Here is a 17,868-nt window from a genome sequence, read left to right on the forward strand (position 1 = left end):
CAGCTAGCCGCAGACTTCAGACAACTTAATGTGTTCTTAGAAGAATAGATCATCGATCATATAAATAGGTGGTATGACACTGTAAGGCATTCTTTGCCTCAGTGCACAGGACCCAAGAGAGCTCTTCTATGAGGTCATCCAGAGAGTTGCGGTTTATCCTTGTCAGATCCAACATAGAGCACCTCTGACAAGTTAGGGTGAGCTATGTTAGATCTGAAAGCAAACGACTTTAAGGCTATTTGACCTAGCATCTAAAACCTTCTCCAAGTAAATTCTCAAAGAATTCTCATCCAAGTAAAAGGTGAACACATTGCTCTTTGACACTTGCTACTATTTACCAACTACCTACTCCTGGTAGACTGACAACAGTAAAGACATCTTTGTCTTAGAACTTGACAATTGAGCAAAAGTATACTTGCCTCAAATTTTTGATAACCGATTTTATAATAAAGACAAATTGTTAGTCCTTATAAAATAGAGATGCTATAAATAACTTCATAGTTATAAAATTATAATAAATCATGAAATAAAAATGAGAGTGGCAAAGTAATTGGGCTTAAAGTGATACATTATCTAATTCCATATTTTATATCCCAGATAATTATGCAATCAATTCTCTTTGTGATTAGAGTTGAACCTATTGATTTGAGAAATACCAGGAGGCAAATAAAAGTCTTCTGAATTGGTAGTTAAATTAGGAAAAGCTTTATTTTAGCAACAGTACAACTCCCTTCTTGCTGACACTAATAAGGGTCATTCTTGGGAGAATTTTTCAAACTGTGGATGTTTTATGACATCACTTCAACATTAATCCCTTAATAATATATCATATTTATGTGTGAGATTAAACAAATACTTTCACTGAAAAAGTCTATTTCTCAACAGAGGCATATCATATAGTCAAATTCAAAGGTCACTTTCCCAAAAAATCTTGAAATGCATTAAATGTACAGTAGAAATATATTAGTAAATTATGGTCAAAATTTCAATGATAATTTTTAAATTTTTTTAATTGAAAAAAATGATCGAAAATCATTTTGAAAGTATTGTAGATATACATGAAATGTTTGTGGTTTAATATAAAGGATTATATATAAATTATAGGTATGGGGGACAAAGACTACAAAATAAGATATAAAAATGAAAATAGTTCTATTAGAAAGATGGGATGAAAGGTAATGTTTACATTTAAAAGCCTTCATTGTTGTAATGTTTTTGTAAAAGGAGTTATTTTGAATTAATAGATGTAAATGTAGGTTTTACTGAATCAATTTGACCCAAGTGATTTAATAAACTACTTTTCTAGAGTCATTTCTTAAATAGGTTCTTACAGTATAGCAAAGGCTTTTCTTCTTCTTTTTTTCTATTTTATTGAAGGGGAAATGAAGAAAGAGTTTAAAAGCTATTGTTATGTACCCTACAGAGGTAGAATGAATGATAAAGGGAAGCCAAAGAGCCATATAGGGAAATCATATAAAACCAATCTTATATTAAACCGTTCATTTTAATCTTAATGAGAAATTAATAGCATACACGGACTTAACCGTAACACTTTCAAAGTTAAAGCAAAGCAAACACTAAGAAATCTGCAAACTAAGAATTACTTTAACATACTACTTAGCAATTATTACTATAAATTTCTTTTGAGGTAGATATAAACAACTATGGATATCTACACAATATCTGTTCTAAGCCCTTAGGTACACTGTTCCTTTCAATTAAATTTGCAGATTAGCAAAGATTTCAAAAATATAATTATCAGTTTAGAAGGCAAGCATTTATTATGTTCCATATTATATGTATTACCTAAAGCAGAGATCCAATATGGATAGAGCTCCTTAGTAAGAAGTGCATCATCAATGTCGGAGAGAAAATTTTTCAACACGCCTGTCACATCTTCAAGCTGATGTTTTCCAGCCCTCAATTTAAAGCTCCTTGCGTCCTTTTTGAAACTCTCCAGGAGTTCGCTTATATGCAAAGGATCACCATTCTTTTGATAGATATATTTGCATCCTAAACCTTTGGTTAAAAAAAAAAAAAGTTACATATATGAAGTCTAAAATCAAAATCTACTTTTATGGCTTAGAAATATAGACTTTTGTGTTGGGACATTGAGCCAGACAAAGTCATTATCCAAGAGTTGATATAAACATGCATGAGGGGAAAAAGGTCCCCCACCCCCTAATTTTAGTACTTAAAATGATGAACAAACTTCTCAGCTTTTAGCAAGCTTTTAACAAGCCCCTGTCCAGCCCTTCCCCCTTCATGGTATCTTCAAATGTTCTTTTACCACAGGTGTCCGATCTTTACTTTACCTCCCAGAATTCAAGCCTGTCCCCAGTTTCACTGATAAAAGTGAGGTGCTCTAGTATAAATTTTCTTAGCCCTTTGCACTCATATTTGTATATTAATTTCTGTCTGTTCCCACTTTCACCTTCTTCTGGATGAGGAGTTGAATCATCTCCTTTTCAAAGTTACTGATTCACCAGGTGTCCCATATAAAATAAGAGGATGAGGAGCAGAGAGGAGTGAGGATAATGATGATGATACAAACAAAATTTTAAAATGCTCCCTTGCCCCTTCCAGGTCTCTGGATCTCTCTTCCTTCCAAACCCCAGCTGACTTTCCTATATTTATTCTTCCTACCATCTCATGCCCCTGTTCATCCTTCAACCATAATCTTGCTTCTGTGCAGCTGTTGGGACCACCTTCATCAAGAATATCAACAACATCCTATTTTTAGGTGCTTTTCTGTTTTTATCTAATGAGAATCCCCTGCAGTGTATGACACTCGAAATGAATCCCTACTAAAATTCTTTTAATGTTATAGCTTTCATGACATTATAATCTCCTAGCTCTCCCCCCATTCCTCTATGACTACTCGTCCAGTCCTCTATTTATTCTACCATCTAGTATTTACTAAGGATTCCATAAATCCAGCCTCAATTCTCTTCTCTTTTCTACTCCCCTACAAAATTCTGTGGGTGAACCCACCCAACTTCATCAGTTTAACTACCACATACACATTTTCACCCAGGTTTTCATTTCTAGGATTTCAAACACACCCACATACACTTTATATACAGATACTTTATAAATATACCTGCAACACACACCATTTTGATGAATAAGTCAAAATAACCTGAAGAATTAAGTCTCCTGCCCCATTCACTACTTCACCTGTTAATCTCACTATGGTCTTTATCTTGTCTCTGGCATCTCAATACATGGCACTTCCTTCTCCTCAGTCCTTTATAAGTCAGAATTTTTCTTTTTCGCTTACAATATTAAAAAGTCACATATATTTTTCATCATAGCCTTGCTCTCAAACTGTCCCCTTCTTTCTATCCCATGTCCTGTTATTTTTTTGCACTCAGTTCCTCACTACATTGTCACAGCTCCCTGCCCCTATTCTTGTGTAGTCCTCCAGTCCATCTCAACACTGATAATACTTGATCTGAGATACAGGTCTGTTGGTGTCACCAACATGCTTAAAAATCTAGATACTGCCCTCTCACTGCCTAGAGGACAAGTTTGAGGATTTATCATAATATTTAAGACTCTACGTGAATAGGCTTAACCCTCCTGCCTCTCATCTACTGTTTTCTCATGCTAAGCTCTGGTCACAATACAAAGTTCCCTCAATAGACAACTTCTCTCATGACTCCATACGTGAGCATACACTGATCCTCCTCATAGAATCCCGATTCCCTTCTTGTCCTAACTAGCTCCTATTTTCTGTTAAGACTTATGGTAAGCACATCTCACCCATGAAGCTCTCCTTGTACCAACTCCTGAAGCTCTCTACCACAGAATTTTGTATACTTGAGATATAACTGCCTAGTTGTTTAAACGTCTTTGATTCACAAATCTGTAAAAAGCTAGAGGGTAAGGTTCATGTCTTACTCTCTGTGTACAGTAACTCTACCATGACTGGAACTTAGGAAGCATTCAATAAATGATCATTTAATGTAAGAGTAAGCAACATCTACAAAAACAAAAACCTGTGACTAAGTTTTTGACCTTAAGTTATATCCCTCGTTGAATGAATTTCTAAAAGCTAGTACTCAAATATATTAACTGCACGCATAATTTTGTTTACATAAATTAAAATAATTCCCAAGAACTACTATAACTCATTAAAAAAATTAAACTCTAAAAATTTGACTGTGAACCGGTTCTGTTCAAAATCTTGACACCATGAACACAAAAAAACTGGCCTTCAGATTTTAATACAAAGGTCAGGAAGTTCAAAATAATTGTGACTTGTAAAGTCTTTGGGTCAACCATCTTCATTCTATTAATCACTGGGCATTTTCTAAGTGTGTATCATATCTTCCCTACTATACATGCTGGTAATATCAGGGCTTCCCCCATATTCTGCTCATTAAAAACAAAACAAAACACAGTGTTTCATTGGCTTTATTACTTTAATATGCAAGTTAATGTACCTTGTGCCAGAGTTACAAAGTAGTTTTAATGTATAAAATTTAGTTGAAAACAATCTAATGCTTAATGATTTTAAATTCAAAGAAACACCACAAAGAAACTTCTGATTTCCCAAGAGAAACCTTAAATTGGATACACTGGAGCTAGAATTATTTTAATCATTTCACAGCTTAAGAAAGACCTTATGCCATTATGAAACTAACATGATGTGAAAATTCCCAATGAGGTTTTGCTCTTGCTAAAACATAGTACGTGTGCAATTCATTTATACCAATGAAATTCAAGTGTGCTAATACTGAATGGCTAACGAATGAAGATGATAACCTTCTTCCTCCCCCATTTTCAAATAAACAGATGACTACCACTGATAAGGAAAATACGGACACAGTATCACAGGAAGGGATTTCATAGAGTAACAGCCACATAATGTGACTGCATACATATTTACAGTAGGTATATAATTCAAAGATACGGAATTCAAACACAGTGAATCTGATTAATGATACTTGAATTATATATGAAATAAGCAAAATACTTAAAATGGCACTCTCTCCAGAAGAAGATAGGTTAATATACACATATTATAAATTTAATTTCTAAAAATTATTTTCTTCATAGCCTTGGTTATTTCTAACGTTTTACTCATAGCAGTTTGTTGTCAGTTCTCATTACTGAAACCTATGATTCATGGCTTTGTCTTTAACTTTTTACTCCCACTGCTGTACTTCCAGTACCAAGATCAATGGCTGGCACACAACAGACAATAAATAAGTAACAAACTAATAACACAATGTTTTACTGCAGCTCTGTCACTGATTACACCTTCTTTTCAAATTAAAAACACCCAAGGACACTTCTAATATTAAGAGAACAAAAAAAAAAAGTTAATTACCTTCCCAAATACAAGATCAATCATTTTACTCTTTTCCAAACTTGTAATCTAAATCAATGGCACTTACCTACAGATTAAAAGGTAGAAAACATTTTTATATTTAAAATATAGTTCACAATCTTCTACTTTTTAGAGTACTGATGAAATATGTAACAAAGAAGGAATCTGAGGAATTCATATTTGAAAATAAACATGAAGAATCAAGGAATACTTTACTATCATAACATATTATTTTAAAATGAAGTTAGCCCATGTGTATGTCAACCAATTGTTTTTACTTGCAAACTATTCATAAAACTCTGTTAAGATCAAGTCAAAACTATTAGAATAACCATGATTCTTAATATAAAAATGTGACTAATAGCACGCTGAATGAAATAAATACATACACATACTTTGAATGCTTGTCAACAGCAACAAAAAATTCTTTCACGTATTTTCCCACAGTTTACCACTTCCAAAAACATGTTTAGGCGACCCACTGCATTCCCTTAGACTTTACAGTAACCCTTGTAACCTCTGAAAAATAAAGTCTTCAATCTATTTTTAATATACATTTTATAATATAGATTCTTTCAGTATGGCATTTAAATTTTTTACACATGTAAAAGAAGAAAATGGTAAAAGTACATTGTGTAATTTAAATTTTACTGGGAGGAGGAATGGCATTTGGCTGAATGGTGATGATGTTTTTATTTTTCACTGATGTACTTTCAAATATAAAGAGCTCTAATGCAGTCCAGTGGCGGAACCACTTAAAAAACTCTAAGAATGATACCATGAGTTCTGGGGGTTGAATAAAAACTTTGCAATACTTACCATACTGTGTAACAAATGCTATACAGCTGTTCACAATAATGGGAACGTCATTTTTGCTGAGCTGCTGATCTTGTAATGCATTACCATCTGTACCTGCTGCTTTTTCAATTGCAGTATGCCAGACTGTGAAATCCAACTTGGTATGCCCATGGATGTATAATGTTCTGTAAAGTTTAAAAGCATTTCAAATTACAATTTTTTTCTAAAATTTTGACTTCTAGACAGAGTATCTTTAAATCCATATAAATGTGATCTTGCCTCATCCATGAGAAGAAAACTCTCCATTTACCATTAGCTTCCATTTGATCTCTTTTATCTGTACAGTGACATCTCTCCATGAAGTGCAGGAAAGTTCTCTCAATTCATGGTCTCACCTCCCTTCATTTTCTGACCCGCTTTATTTTGTTTCTGAATAAGTGGATTGAAACTACTCTGGCAAGCATCATGGGTGACTAGATTTTATGGCTACTTTTTTTAAGATTTTAGAACTGTTGATGATTTCACTTCTTAAAAAAGAAAAAAAATACATTATGTTTTTTATAATATAATTCTTTCCAGATTTTCCTCCTATCTTTCTGGTTACTCAATTTCTACACAAGCTCATTTCCTCTTTTGAACCTCAGTGCACTCACAAGAACTCTAAGGACTCTGCAGAGACTCATCATTCAGGCCAATGGTTTCACCCCTCGTTTAGAGACAGTAACTCTCAAATCCCTATCAACAGATTATAACTTTATCTCACAGATCATATCTCCATGTGACTGAAAAGAGCATGAAGTAGTCAAGAGAGTAGAAAATGTAATCACTACCCAACCTCAAATTTTCACTCTGCACTTATTTCCTTTGTGACCTTGGACAAGTTATCAACCTTCTTTGGGCCTCAGTTTCATTAGTGACAAAATGAGGATAATAATAGTACCTACCTCAAGACTCAGCGAATGTAATATTAATAACTAAGTAAACAATAATACTAATTAATATTAATTTTTGGACACCCTCATCTTACTATGTCACAATTATCTTGAACCTTTTTCCTTCCTCATATCAGACTAGTACTATAATCCTCCACTTATCCCACTAGAAATATGGGATTAATTAATTTTAGATTGGTTCTGCCTCCACCCAAACCACATTACTGCCACATGAATTCTGTTGATTTCCATTCCTGGATATATTTACTCTACCTTCTCTTCATTCTGACATTGTCTGATTTCAAGTTTTTACAATGCTTCTTAAGGTCACTAAAATGCTTCCTAATAAGTTTCCTTTCCTACTTCTCCATGTCTCTAATACTCACTCCTCAGGGCTTCCAGGACAATCTAATATGCAAAACTAATCTCCCTCAAGACTGGGAGGTTTAACTGATCCACCTAATACACAGACACAGGAAGTTAGGCAAAATAAGAAGACAAAGGAATATGTTCCTAACAAAAGAACAAAGCAAAATCTCAGAAAAAGAACTAAATGAAAGAGAGATAAGCAGTCCACCAGATAAAGAGTTCAAAGTAGTGGTCACATCACTAAACCAGCTTTTTGCACGCCATATTAAAAGGGGCTCTTTGAGTGGAAAGCAAAGACCAAAAGTGACAAAGACAGGAAAGGATCTGGGAAAATCTCCAGAAACCACAACAAAACAGGTAATACAATGGAAATAAATACATATCCATCAATAATCACCATCAGTGTAAATGGACTAAACCCTCCAATCCAAAGACATAGGGTATCAGAACAGATAAAAAAAAAAAAAATACCCCATCATTATACTGCCTAGAAGAGACTCACTTTGGACTTAAAGACACCAGCATATGGAAAGTAAGGGGATGGAGAAACATTTATCACACAAACAGATGTCAAATGAAAGCTGGAGTAGCAATAGTTACTTACACTGGACAAACTAGACTTTAAAACAAAGACTGTAACAAGAGATAAAGAGGGCACTACATCATAATAAAGGGGACAATCCAACAAGAAGATCTAACAATTGTAAATATTTGTGTCCCCAATGTGGAAGTACCCAAATATATAAAACAATAACTAACATAAAGGAAGAGACAGTAATATAACAATAATAGGGACTTTAATACCTCACTTACAACAACTGACAGATAATCTAAACAGAAAATAAACAAGGAAACAATGGCTTTGAATTACACTGGACCTAGAGGACTCAAAATGATGCTCATAAAGATGTTCACTAAAAATCAAAGGAAGACTGAATGAACACAGTTAGAACTTCAATGAAGAGATGGAAAATATAAAAAAAAATTGATCAGAGCTGAATAATAAGTGAAATTAAAAGTACTAGAAGGAATCAACACACTAAATGATGCAGAAGAATGGATCAATGCAGGAGAGTGGAAGACCAGGGAATGAAAAGCATGCAATCAGAACAGCAAAAAGAAAAAGTAATTTGAAAATGAGCAGAGCTTAAGGGACCGCTGGGACAACATCAAGTACACAATCACTTGAATCAAAGGGGTCCCAGAGGAAGGGGGGAAAAAAAAAAAAAGAGCCAAAGGGACAGGAAACCTATTTGAAGAAATAATGCCTGATGCCTGAAAACTTTCCCAACCTGGTAAAGGAAAAAGACATCCAAGGCCAGGAACAGAAATTCCAAAATAACATGAACTCAAAGAGACCCATGGCAAGATACATTATAACTAGTGTCAAGAATTAAAGAGAGGATCTTAAAAGCAGCAAGAGAAAAACAACTATTTACATGCCATGGGAATCTCCCTCAAGACTATCAGCTGATTTTATTTATTTTTTTTAATTTATGTTTTTATTTGAGAGAGAGCAAGCATGAGCTGGGGAGCAGAGGGGGATGAGGAGAGAAAGAGGGAGGGAGGAGGAGGGGGAAAGGGGGAGGGGGAGAGGGAAGGAGGGGGAAAGGGGGGAGAGGGGGGAGGGGAGGAGGGAGGAGAGAGAGAGGGAGGAGAGGGGGAGGAGGGAGACAGGGGGAGAGATGGGGAGAGAGGGGGAGAGAGGGGGAGAGAGAGAGAATCATAAGCAGGTTCCATGGCTCCATGTTTAGCTCAGAGCCCAATGCAGGGCTGGATCCCACAACCCTGGGATCATGACCTAAGCCAAAATCAAGTCAGACAATCAACTGAGCCACCCAGGCGCCCCATCAGCTAATTTTATAACAGAAATTTTACATAAGGGAGTCATGAGGGAATAACATGATACATTCAAAGTGCTGAAAGGAAAAAAAAAATACAACCAGAATACTCTACACCCAGCAATATTATCATTCTGAATTAAAGGAGAGGTAAGTTTCCCAGATAAGCAAAAGCCTAAAGGAGTTCATCAAAACCAAATCAGCCTTATAAGAAATGTTATAGGGGCTTCTTTAAATAAAAAGAAAAGGCCATAACTAGATACTAAACACTATGAAAGAAAAAAAAACATCAATGGTAATGGTAAACATAGAATAAAGTAGATCAACAACCTACATAGCTAGAACGTATCTATGTAGGTTGTTGAATGTAGGTTAAAGGACAAAAGTAGTAAAATTATCTAGGACTACACACTTAGTCAAAGGATACACAAAATAATTACGTGCAAATGTAATTTGCACATTTTACGTGCAAAATGTGATGTCAAAAACATAAAATGTATCAGGAGGGGGCAGTTAAAATGCAGTGCTTTTAGAACATCCTTGAACTTAAATGACTATTAACTTAAAACAAACTATTATACACTAAAGATATTCTATATGAACCTCAAGGAAACCACAAACTAAATATCTGTAACAGATGTACAAAAATTAAGGAAAAAGGAATACAAACCGAACACTAAGGAATGTCATCTCATCATAAGGGAAGAGAGCAAAAGAAGAAGGAACACAGAAAAACTACAAAAACCCACAAAACAACAAAAAACCCAGGAAACAATCAACAAAATGGCATTAGGTACATATCTATCAATAATTACTTCAAATGTAAAAGAACTAAATATTCCCATCAAAAGACAAAGAGGGACAGTTAGTGGATTATTAAAAAGACCTATAGATACGTTGCCTATAAGAGACTCACTTCAGATCTAAAGACACACAAAGTGAAGGGATGGAAAAAGACATTCCATGCAAATGGAAATAAAAAGAAAGCTGGAGTAGCAATACTTACATTAGACAAAACAGACCTTAAAACAAACAAAAAATGTAATAGGGGATAGAGAAAAAACATTACATAATGATAATAGTATCAATTCAACAAAAGGATGTAACACTTTTAAAGATCCGTGCACCCACATATGGACATCTAAGTGTAAAAAGCAAATATTAAGACATAAAGGAGAAACTGACAGTAATAAATTGACAGTAATACATTGACAGTTATAAATAATAGTAAGGGACTTTAACACTCCCACATACATCAATGGATATATCATCCAGACGTAAGATCAATAAGATACATAGGCCTTACACAACATATTACAGAAGATGTACCTAACAGATATACACATGAGGATTAAGAAGGGTACTTGTGATGAGCACTGGCTATTGTATGGAAGCGCTGAATCACTGAATTCTACTTCTGAAATCAATACTGAACTGTATATTAATTAAAATATAAATAAAAAAATAAATATATACAGGACATTCCACTCAAAAACAGAATAAATATTCTTTTCAAGTGCACATGGGACATTCTTCGAACAGATCACATGTTAGGCTATAAAACAAGTCTCAATAAATTTAAGAAGACAAATCATTTCAGACATCTTTTCCAACCACAGTGGTATAAAACTAGAAGTCAATTACAACATGAGAAGTGGCTAAACAACACACAGAGGCTAAACAACATGCTACTAAACAACCAGAGTTAATGATGAAATCAAAGAGGAAACTAAAAAAAATACATGGAGACAAATAAAAATATAAACACAACAGTAAAAAATCTGTAACCTGCACCAAAAGCAGTTATAAGAGGGTAGTTTCTAGCAATACAGGCCTACCTCAAGAAATAAGAAAAAAATCTCAAGTAAGCAATCTAACTTTACACCTAAAGGAACTAGAAACATGAGAATAAACAAAGCCCAATATTAGTAAAAAGAAGGAAATGATAAAGATCAGAATGGAAATAAATGATATAAAAACTAAAAAGACAAAAAAAATCAATAAAACTAAGAGTCAGTTCTTTGAAAAGATAAACATTAATAAACCTTTAGCCAGACTCATCAAGAAAAAAAAAGCAGGAGGACTCAAATAAATACAATCAGAAATGAAAGAGAAGTTACAACAGATAACATAGAAATACAAAGGTTTATAAGAGACTACTACGCAAAATGATATGCCAACAAATTGGAAAACCTAGAAAAAAAGATAAATTCCCAGAAATGTACAATCTCCAAGACTAAAGAAGAAACAGAAAATTTGAACAGACCCATTAGTAGTAACAAAACTTAACCTCAGTAATCAAAAAAACTCCCAACAAACAAAAGTCCAAGACCAAATGGTTTCACAGGTGAATTCTACCAAACATTTAAAAAAAAAAGAGTTTATACATATCCTTTGCAAATTATTCCAAAAAAGAAAACAAAAATTAAGAGGAATACTTCCAATTCATTCCACAAGGCCAGAATATCGTTATCAACTTTGATGATGAACACTGATGCAAAAATCCTCAACAAAATATTATAAAACTGAATTTAAATATAATTAAAAGGATCATTCACCATGATCAAATAGGATTTATTCCAGGTATGCAAGGACAGTTTGATATCTGCAAATCAATCAATGTGACACACATTAACAAATGGAAGAATGCAAAAAATAACAATCATCTCTATAAATGCAGAAAAAAGCAATTGACAAAATTCAACATGCATTAAAGATAAATACCTCAATATAAAGGCTATATTTAACAAACCCAAGCTAGCATCATACTCAATGGTGAAAAGATAAAACCTTTTCCTCTAATATAAGGAACAAGAATTCTGTCACCACTTTTATTCAAAATAGTATTAGAAGCCATTGCCATAGCAATCAGATGAGAAAAAGAAAGAAAAAGCATCTAAATCAAAGAAAGAAGTAAAACTGTCACCATTTATAGATGACATGATTCTATGGACAGAAAACCCTAAAGACTCCACCAAAAAAAAAAAAAATAGAATAAATTAGTAAAATTGAGAGATCTGGAATTTATATACAGAAATCTGTGCATTTCTATACACTAATAATGAACCATGAGAAAAAGAAATGAAGAAAACAATACCATTTACAATTGCATCAAAAATAATAAAATACCTAAGAATAAATTTAAGCAAGTGAAAGACCTGTATTTTTAAAACTCTAAGACACTGATGAAAGAAACCAAATATGAAATGAATAAATGGAAATAGATACCATGCTCAAAGATTGAAAGAATACTATTAAAATGTTCATACTATACAAATCAATCTACAGATTTAATGCAATCCTTATCATAATACCAACAAGCATTTTTCACAGATTTAGAAAAAATAACCCTAAAATTTATATGGGCCCCAAAAGACCTTGAATAGCAAAAGCAATCTTGAGAAGAACAAAACTAGAAGTATCACACTCCTTACATTCTAACTATTCTAAAGCTACAGTAATCAAAATAGTAAGATACAGGCATTAAAAATACACACGGATCAATGAAACAGAATAGAGAGTCCAGAAATAAACCCATGTTTATATAATTAATTAATCTTCAATAAAGAAGGCAAAAACATGCAACAGAGCTCTTTGATAAATGGTATTGGGAAAACTATATGCAGAAGAATGACACTGGATCACTTTCTTACACTACAAACAAAACACAAAAAAAGCTCAAAATAGATTAAAGGATTAAATCTAAGACCAGAAAGCAGAAAATACCAAAAAGAAAAAAAGTAAGCTTTTGGATAATGGTCATAGTAGTATATCTTTGGATCTGTCTCCTCAGGCAAGATGCAACAAAAGCAAAAATAAACAGGAATACTTCAAACTAAAAAGTTTTTGTACAGCAAAGGAAACCATCAAGAAAATGAAGATAACCTGCAAATTATATAACCAACAGGGGTTAATATCCACACAACTCAAGTGGTGGAAAAAAAAATGCAAACAATCCAATTAAAAACCTGGCATAGGACCTGAATAGACATTTCTTTAAAAAAAAAAAAAAATTAACGTTTATTATTGAGACACAGAGAGAGACAAAGCATGAGCATGGGAGGGGCAGAGAGAGGAGACACAGAATCTGAAGCAGGCTCCAGGCTCTGAGCTGTCAGCACAGAGCCCGACGTGGGGCTCGAACCCACAAAGCACGAGATCACGACCTGAGCCGAAGTCGGACACTCAACCGACTAAGCCACCCAGGCGCCCCACGAGTAGACATTTCTACAAAGAAATTAGTCAGATAGCCAACAGACACATGAAAAGATGTTCAACATCACTCATCATCAGGGAAATGCAAATCAAAACCACAATGAGATACCACCTCACGTGTGTCAGAATGGAAAGTATCAAAGAAAGAGAAGAAATAGCAAGTGCTGATGAGGATACAAAAAAAAAGGAACACTCATGTACATCTGATAGGAATGTAAAACAGTGCAGCCACTATGGAAAACAGTATGGAGATTCCTCAACAAATAAAAAACAGAAATGCCACACAATCCAGCAATTTCACTTCTGGGCATTTATCTGAAAGACAAAAAAAAAAAAAAAAAAAAAAAAAAAAAAAAAACAAAGAAAGAAAACACTAATTCAAACAGACATACGCATTTCTATGTTCACTGCAGCATTGTTTAGAAGAGCCAAGTTATGGAAGCAACCCAAGTGTCCATCAACAGATGAATGGATAAAGAAGCAGTGTATATATATGCAATGAAACATTACTCAGCCATAAGAAAGAATTTGTGACAACATGAGTGGATCTAGATGGTATTGTGCTAAGTGAAACATGTCAGAGAAAGACAAATATCGTATGATTTCACTTATATGGGGGATCTAAGAAACAAAACAAAACAGAAACTGACTCCTAGATATAATGATACAATGCATAATCTAGTGGTTGCCAGAGAGAAGGGTGAAGGGATGGGCAAAACAGTGGAAGGGTACAAACTAAGTACAAGTAAGAGGTATGAACTTTCAGTTAAAGTAAATAAGACATGGGGATACCATGTACAGCACAGGGACTATACTGATATGTAATAATCTTAGAAGGTGACAAATGGTAGACTGAAGGTGGTGATCACTTCACAATATATAAAAATTTGAATTACTATGTGTATACCTGAAACTAACATTACCTATCATTTACACTTCAATTAAAAAATCTAAAATAAATTGACAAATGCAAAGCTAATGGCATCATTTCCTCATCATTTCCCTTCTACAGCTCTGGAATTTTCATGACTAAGGGGTCTTCATATCTGGCCCATATTTTCCCCTCCAACTCTTCCATTCTCCTACACTAAAAGACACACTTTAAAAATTCATATCTTATTACAATAAATATTTCCTGCTCTTGGCTGGCTACTCCCATCCTCCCTGAACTGTACTCCAGGAAACCCTCCCTGACACTCTATGCTTAATGTCCCAATACTTAGTACATGTGTCCCTTCCTAATTCTGAATAGCTGATTTGCCCTCTATTATACTATCTGTTCTGTGTGTAAATGTTTTTGCTGTTAGAATCCAAACTTTGCACAGGCAAGCAAGGAAGAAAGCATTTTGGATTTCTGGTCATTAGCATAGTGCACAGCATTTAGTGGTACATAATAGTTTTAAAATCCTATTGCTAGATATAAAATTTGAATTGAAACACAAGTTAAAAGTAATCACTGATGTATTTAAAAGTATATTTATACCAGAGCAAAACTATTTAATCTCGATTTCAAACTCTGATGGGGCTCCTTTGGACTCAACCTAAAGAGAAAGAAATGAGGTGCATAAACACTAGGTTATTCTTTTCTTTTATTGGGGGTCGGAGGTCATCTTTTACATTCCTGATAATTCACTGGTCCTAATTTAAAAAGCAAATAAAAGTCCTTTCTTTCCTCTAGTTTCTTTTCTATAAACGTTTCTCTAAGAAGATAAAGTTACCAGTACCTTATACACACTTCTCACATCTTCTGAACTTGCTATAACTACTATTTCTTCCCTGACATCTATGTCTATTGTTTCTATGTTCCACAGCACCACAGCAGCCACGACCTCCTATTTCTATAATTTTCTTTTTGAAGAAACCAGACACTTGCTGTTATATTGCTGACATGCTTTATTTAGCCTTTTCGTTTACCTTACATCATCTTTAGCTCAATAGTATTCTATTGCTGGGTGTATTTGTCTAACTGAAACTATATAAATTGGGTAAATTCCCTGAGAAATATCAAGCCAATACATTATGTAGACAATTGAAATTATGATTTGCTAACTTCAAGAGTTTAGGTCAGGGCACCTGGGTAACTCATTTGGTTGAGCGTCCAACTTTGGCTCAGGTCATGATCTCGAGGTCCATGAGTTTGAGCCCTGTGTCGGGCCCTGTGCTGACAGCCCAGAGCCTGGAGCCTGCTTTGGATTCTGTGTCTCCCTCTCTCTCTGCCCCTCCCCCACTCATGCTCTGTCTCTCTCACTTTCAAAAATGAATAAATGTTGGGGCGCCTGGGTGGCGCAGTCAGTTAAACGTCCGACTTCAGCTCAGGTCACGATCTCGCGGTCCGGGAGTTCGAGCCCCGCGTCGGGCTCTGGGCTGATGGCTCGGAGCCTGGAGCCTGTTTCCGATTCTGTGTCTCCCTCTCTCTCTGCCCCTCCCCCGTTCATGCTCTGTCTCTCTCTGTCCCCCCAAAAATAAATAAACGTTGAAAAAAAAATATTAAAAAAAAAAAAAAGGAAAAAAATGAATAAATGTTAAAAAAAATTAAAAAGAGTTTAGGTAAAGAGAGAACTTTAAACTTTCGTTGATTCATATTTAACTTTTTTTTTTTTACTGATAATCAAACTCAAAATATTTACAAAATATTTGGTACTGTTTGCTTATAAACAAACAAGTGCTGTGGGTGAGTTATTGCAGCAATCAAGGAAAGAAATCCAAAATGCAACAACCCTCCTTCAATACCAGTGTAATTCTGCCATCAACTGTGCACATTTCAAACTTTAAATTTTCTTTCTAGTCAGAAGAAATCCCATGATGACAAGTTTAGCTGTCTCCTTGTGAACTAGTGAGGGGTAGAACAAGTAATGACAAGTTAGCTCCCAAGTCAACTTGTCAAAGACTGAATCCTAAAATACAGCATCTCGTGAAGTAGATGTGTGACATTTAATAGCATCAGTTCAACAACTTTTCTCTGTGATGCTTAGCTAAACTCTGTGTACATGGAATGAAGCATCAAAAGACATTTTCAACACAAATCCCGGCCGACTCTGTAATCCCAACTAATATCAAACAATGTTTTTACATTTCTAGGATCCCAGAGGAATATTTCATTTACATCTTGAAAATCTGAAAAGTTACTTTGAAGAACTCTATAATAGAGTTCTAACTGTCCATTCCTCAAACATAAATTTTAAAGGGCATTTCAAGGTCATATAAAGAAACATTCCTATATCCTATAATGAATCAAGACAGTTCAGTAAGACCTATAAACCAAGCCCCAGGACTTATAAAAACAATTTTCTCAAAACCGCAATACAAAAGCCACAAAGTGTAGACTATCACATATGAGCCTGGTCTACTGCTAAAAACCAGACTGTCTTCACAAATAAAATCAATAAACTTAACTGTATAAAAAATAAATTCATTTACATAAATAATTTTAAACACAACTAAAAGGCAAACGTGCCACACAGATATGACTGAACAATAGGGTATCTTACACATATACACTCTAATAAAAATAGTTAAGTCTTGTAGAATACATCAGCATTTTGTTTGGTCAAAACTAGTTTATTTTAGGGCGCCCAGGTGGCTAAGCATCCAACTCTCCATTTCAGCTCAGGTCATGATCTCACAATCCTGGGATCCAGCCCCATGTTGGGTTCCATGCTGGGCATTGAACCTGCTTAGTATTCTCTCTCTCCCTCTCCCCCTTCCCTTACTCACATTCTCTCTCTTTAAAAACAAAACAAACAACAACAAAAAACTATATAGTTGTCATTTCTGAAAGATATTTTTTTGCTAAATTTAGTATTTAGGTTAACAGCTGCTGGTTTGCTAATTTTGTCAGGTTTTTTTTAATGCTGTTTTGTTTTTCCCCAAACACTTGAAAATATTTCGATATATTGTCTTCTGGCTTGCACTGTTTCTGATGAGACACCCTCATTTTTGTCACCTATACTTTCTTTTGAAGCCTCTCGACCTCTCAGCACTTGATTTTTTTTCCTGACAATGGTTTTCAGAAATTTAATTATGTTGTATCTCTTGATGTGGTTGGATCGTCTCTATCATGCTTGAGGTATGCTGGTCGTAGGACATATATGGCTCATAGTTTTTATCAAATTCATATATTTGCCCATAATTCTACAAAGATTTTTTAATTTCTTTCCCTTCTCTAGTGTTGGGATTCTAAGTACATTTACATGAGACTGCTTGATATTGCCCCACTGGTCATGGAGATTCTGTTGATTTTATTTAGTCTTTTTCCTCTCTGTGCTTAAGTTTTGATAGTTTCTACTGTCATGCTTTCAAGGTCATCAATCTTTTTTTTACGTAGAACCTACTCGTGCATTAAGCTGATCCAGTGAAATTTTCTTTTCAGATA

At 34.5% G+C, this 17,868-nt stretch overlaps 1 protein-coding gene across 4 annotated transcripts in view; it reads right to left on the bottom strand.

Annotated features, from left to right (window-relative positions):
* The window catches only part of ARAP2 (ArfGAP with RhoGAP domain, ankyrin repeat and PH domain 2), a 212,949-nt gene that overhangs the window by 62,311 nt on the left and 132,770 nt on the right, over positions 1 to 17,868 (bottom strand). For all 4 annotated transcript variants that reach the window (XM_047092177.1, XM_047092176.1, XM_047092179.1 and 1 more), the window contains 2 exons: positions 6,161 to 6,324; positions 1,807 to 2,019 (listed from right to left, as the gene is read on the bottom strand). In XM_047092177.1, coding sequence (XP_046948133.1) covers positions 1,807 to 2,019; positions 6,161 to 6,324 — 377 coding nt within the window. The remainder of the gene's footprint in view (positions 1 to 1,806; positions 2,020 to 6,160; positions 6,325 to 17,868) is intronic.

Source organism: Lynx rufus, unplaced genomic scaffold (genome assembly GCF_022079265.1).
Source record: "Lynx rufus isolate CCGP_SWC_20201006 ecotype Redwood Valley unplaced genomic scaffold, mLynRuf1.p SCAF_3, whole genome shotgun sequence".
Lineage (NCBI taxonomy): Eukaryota > Metazoa > Chordata > Mammalia > Carnivora > Felidae > Lynx > Lynx rufus.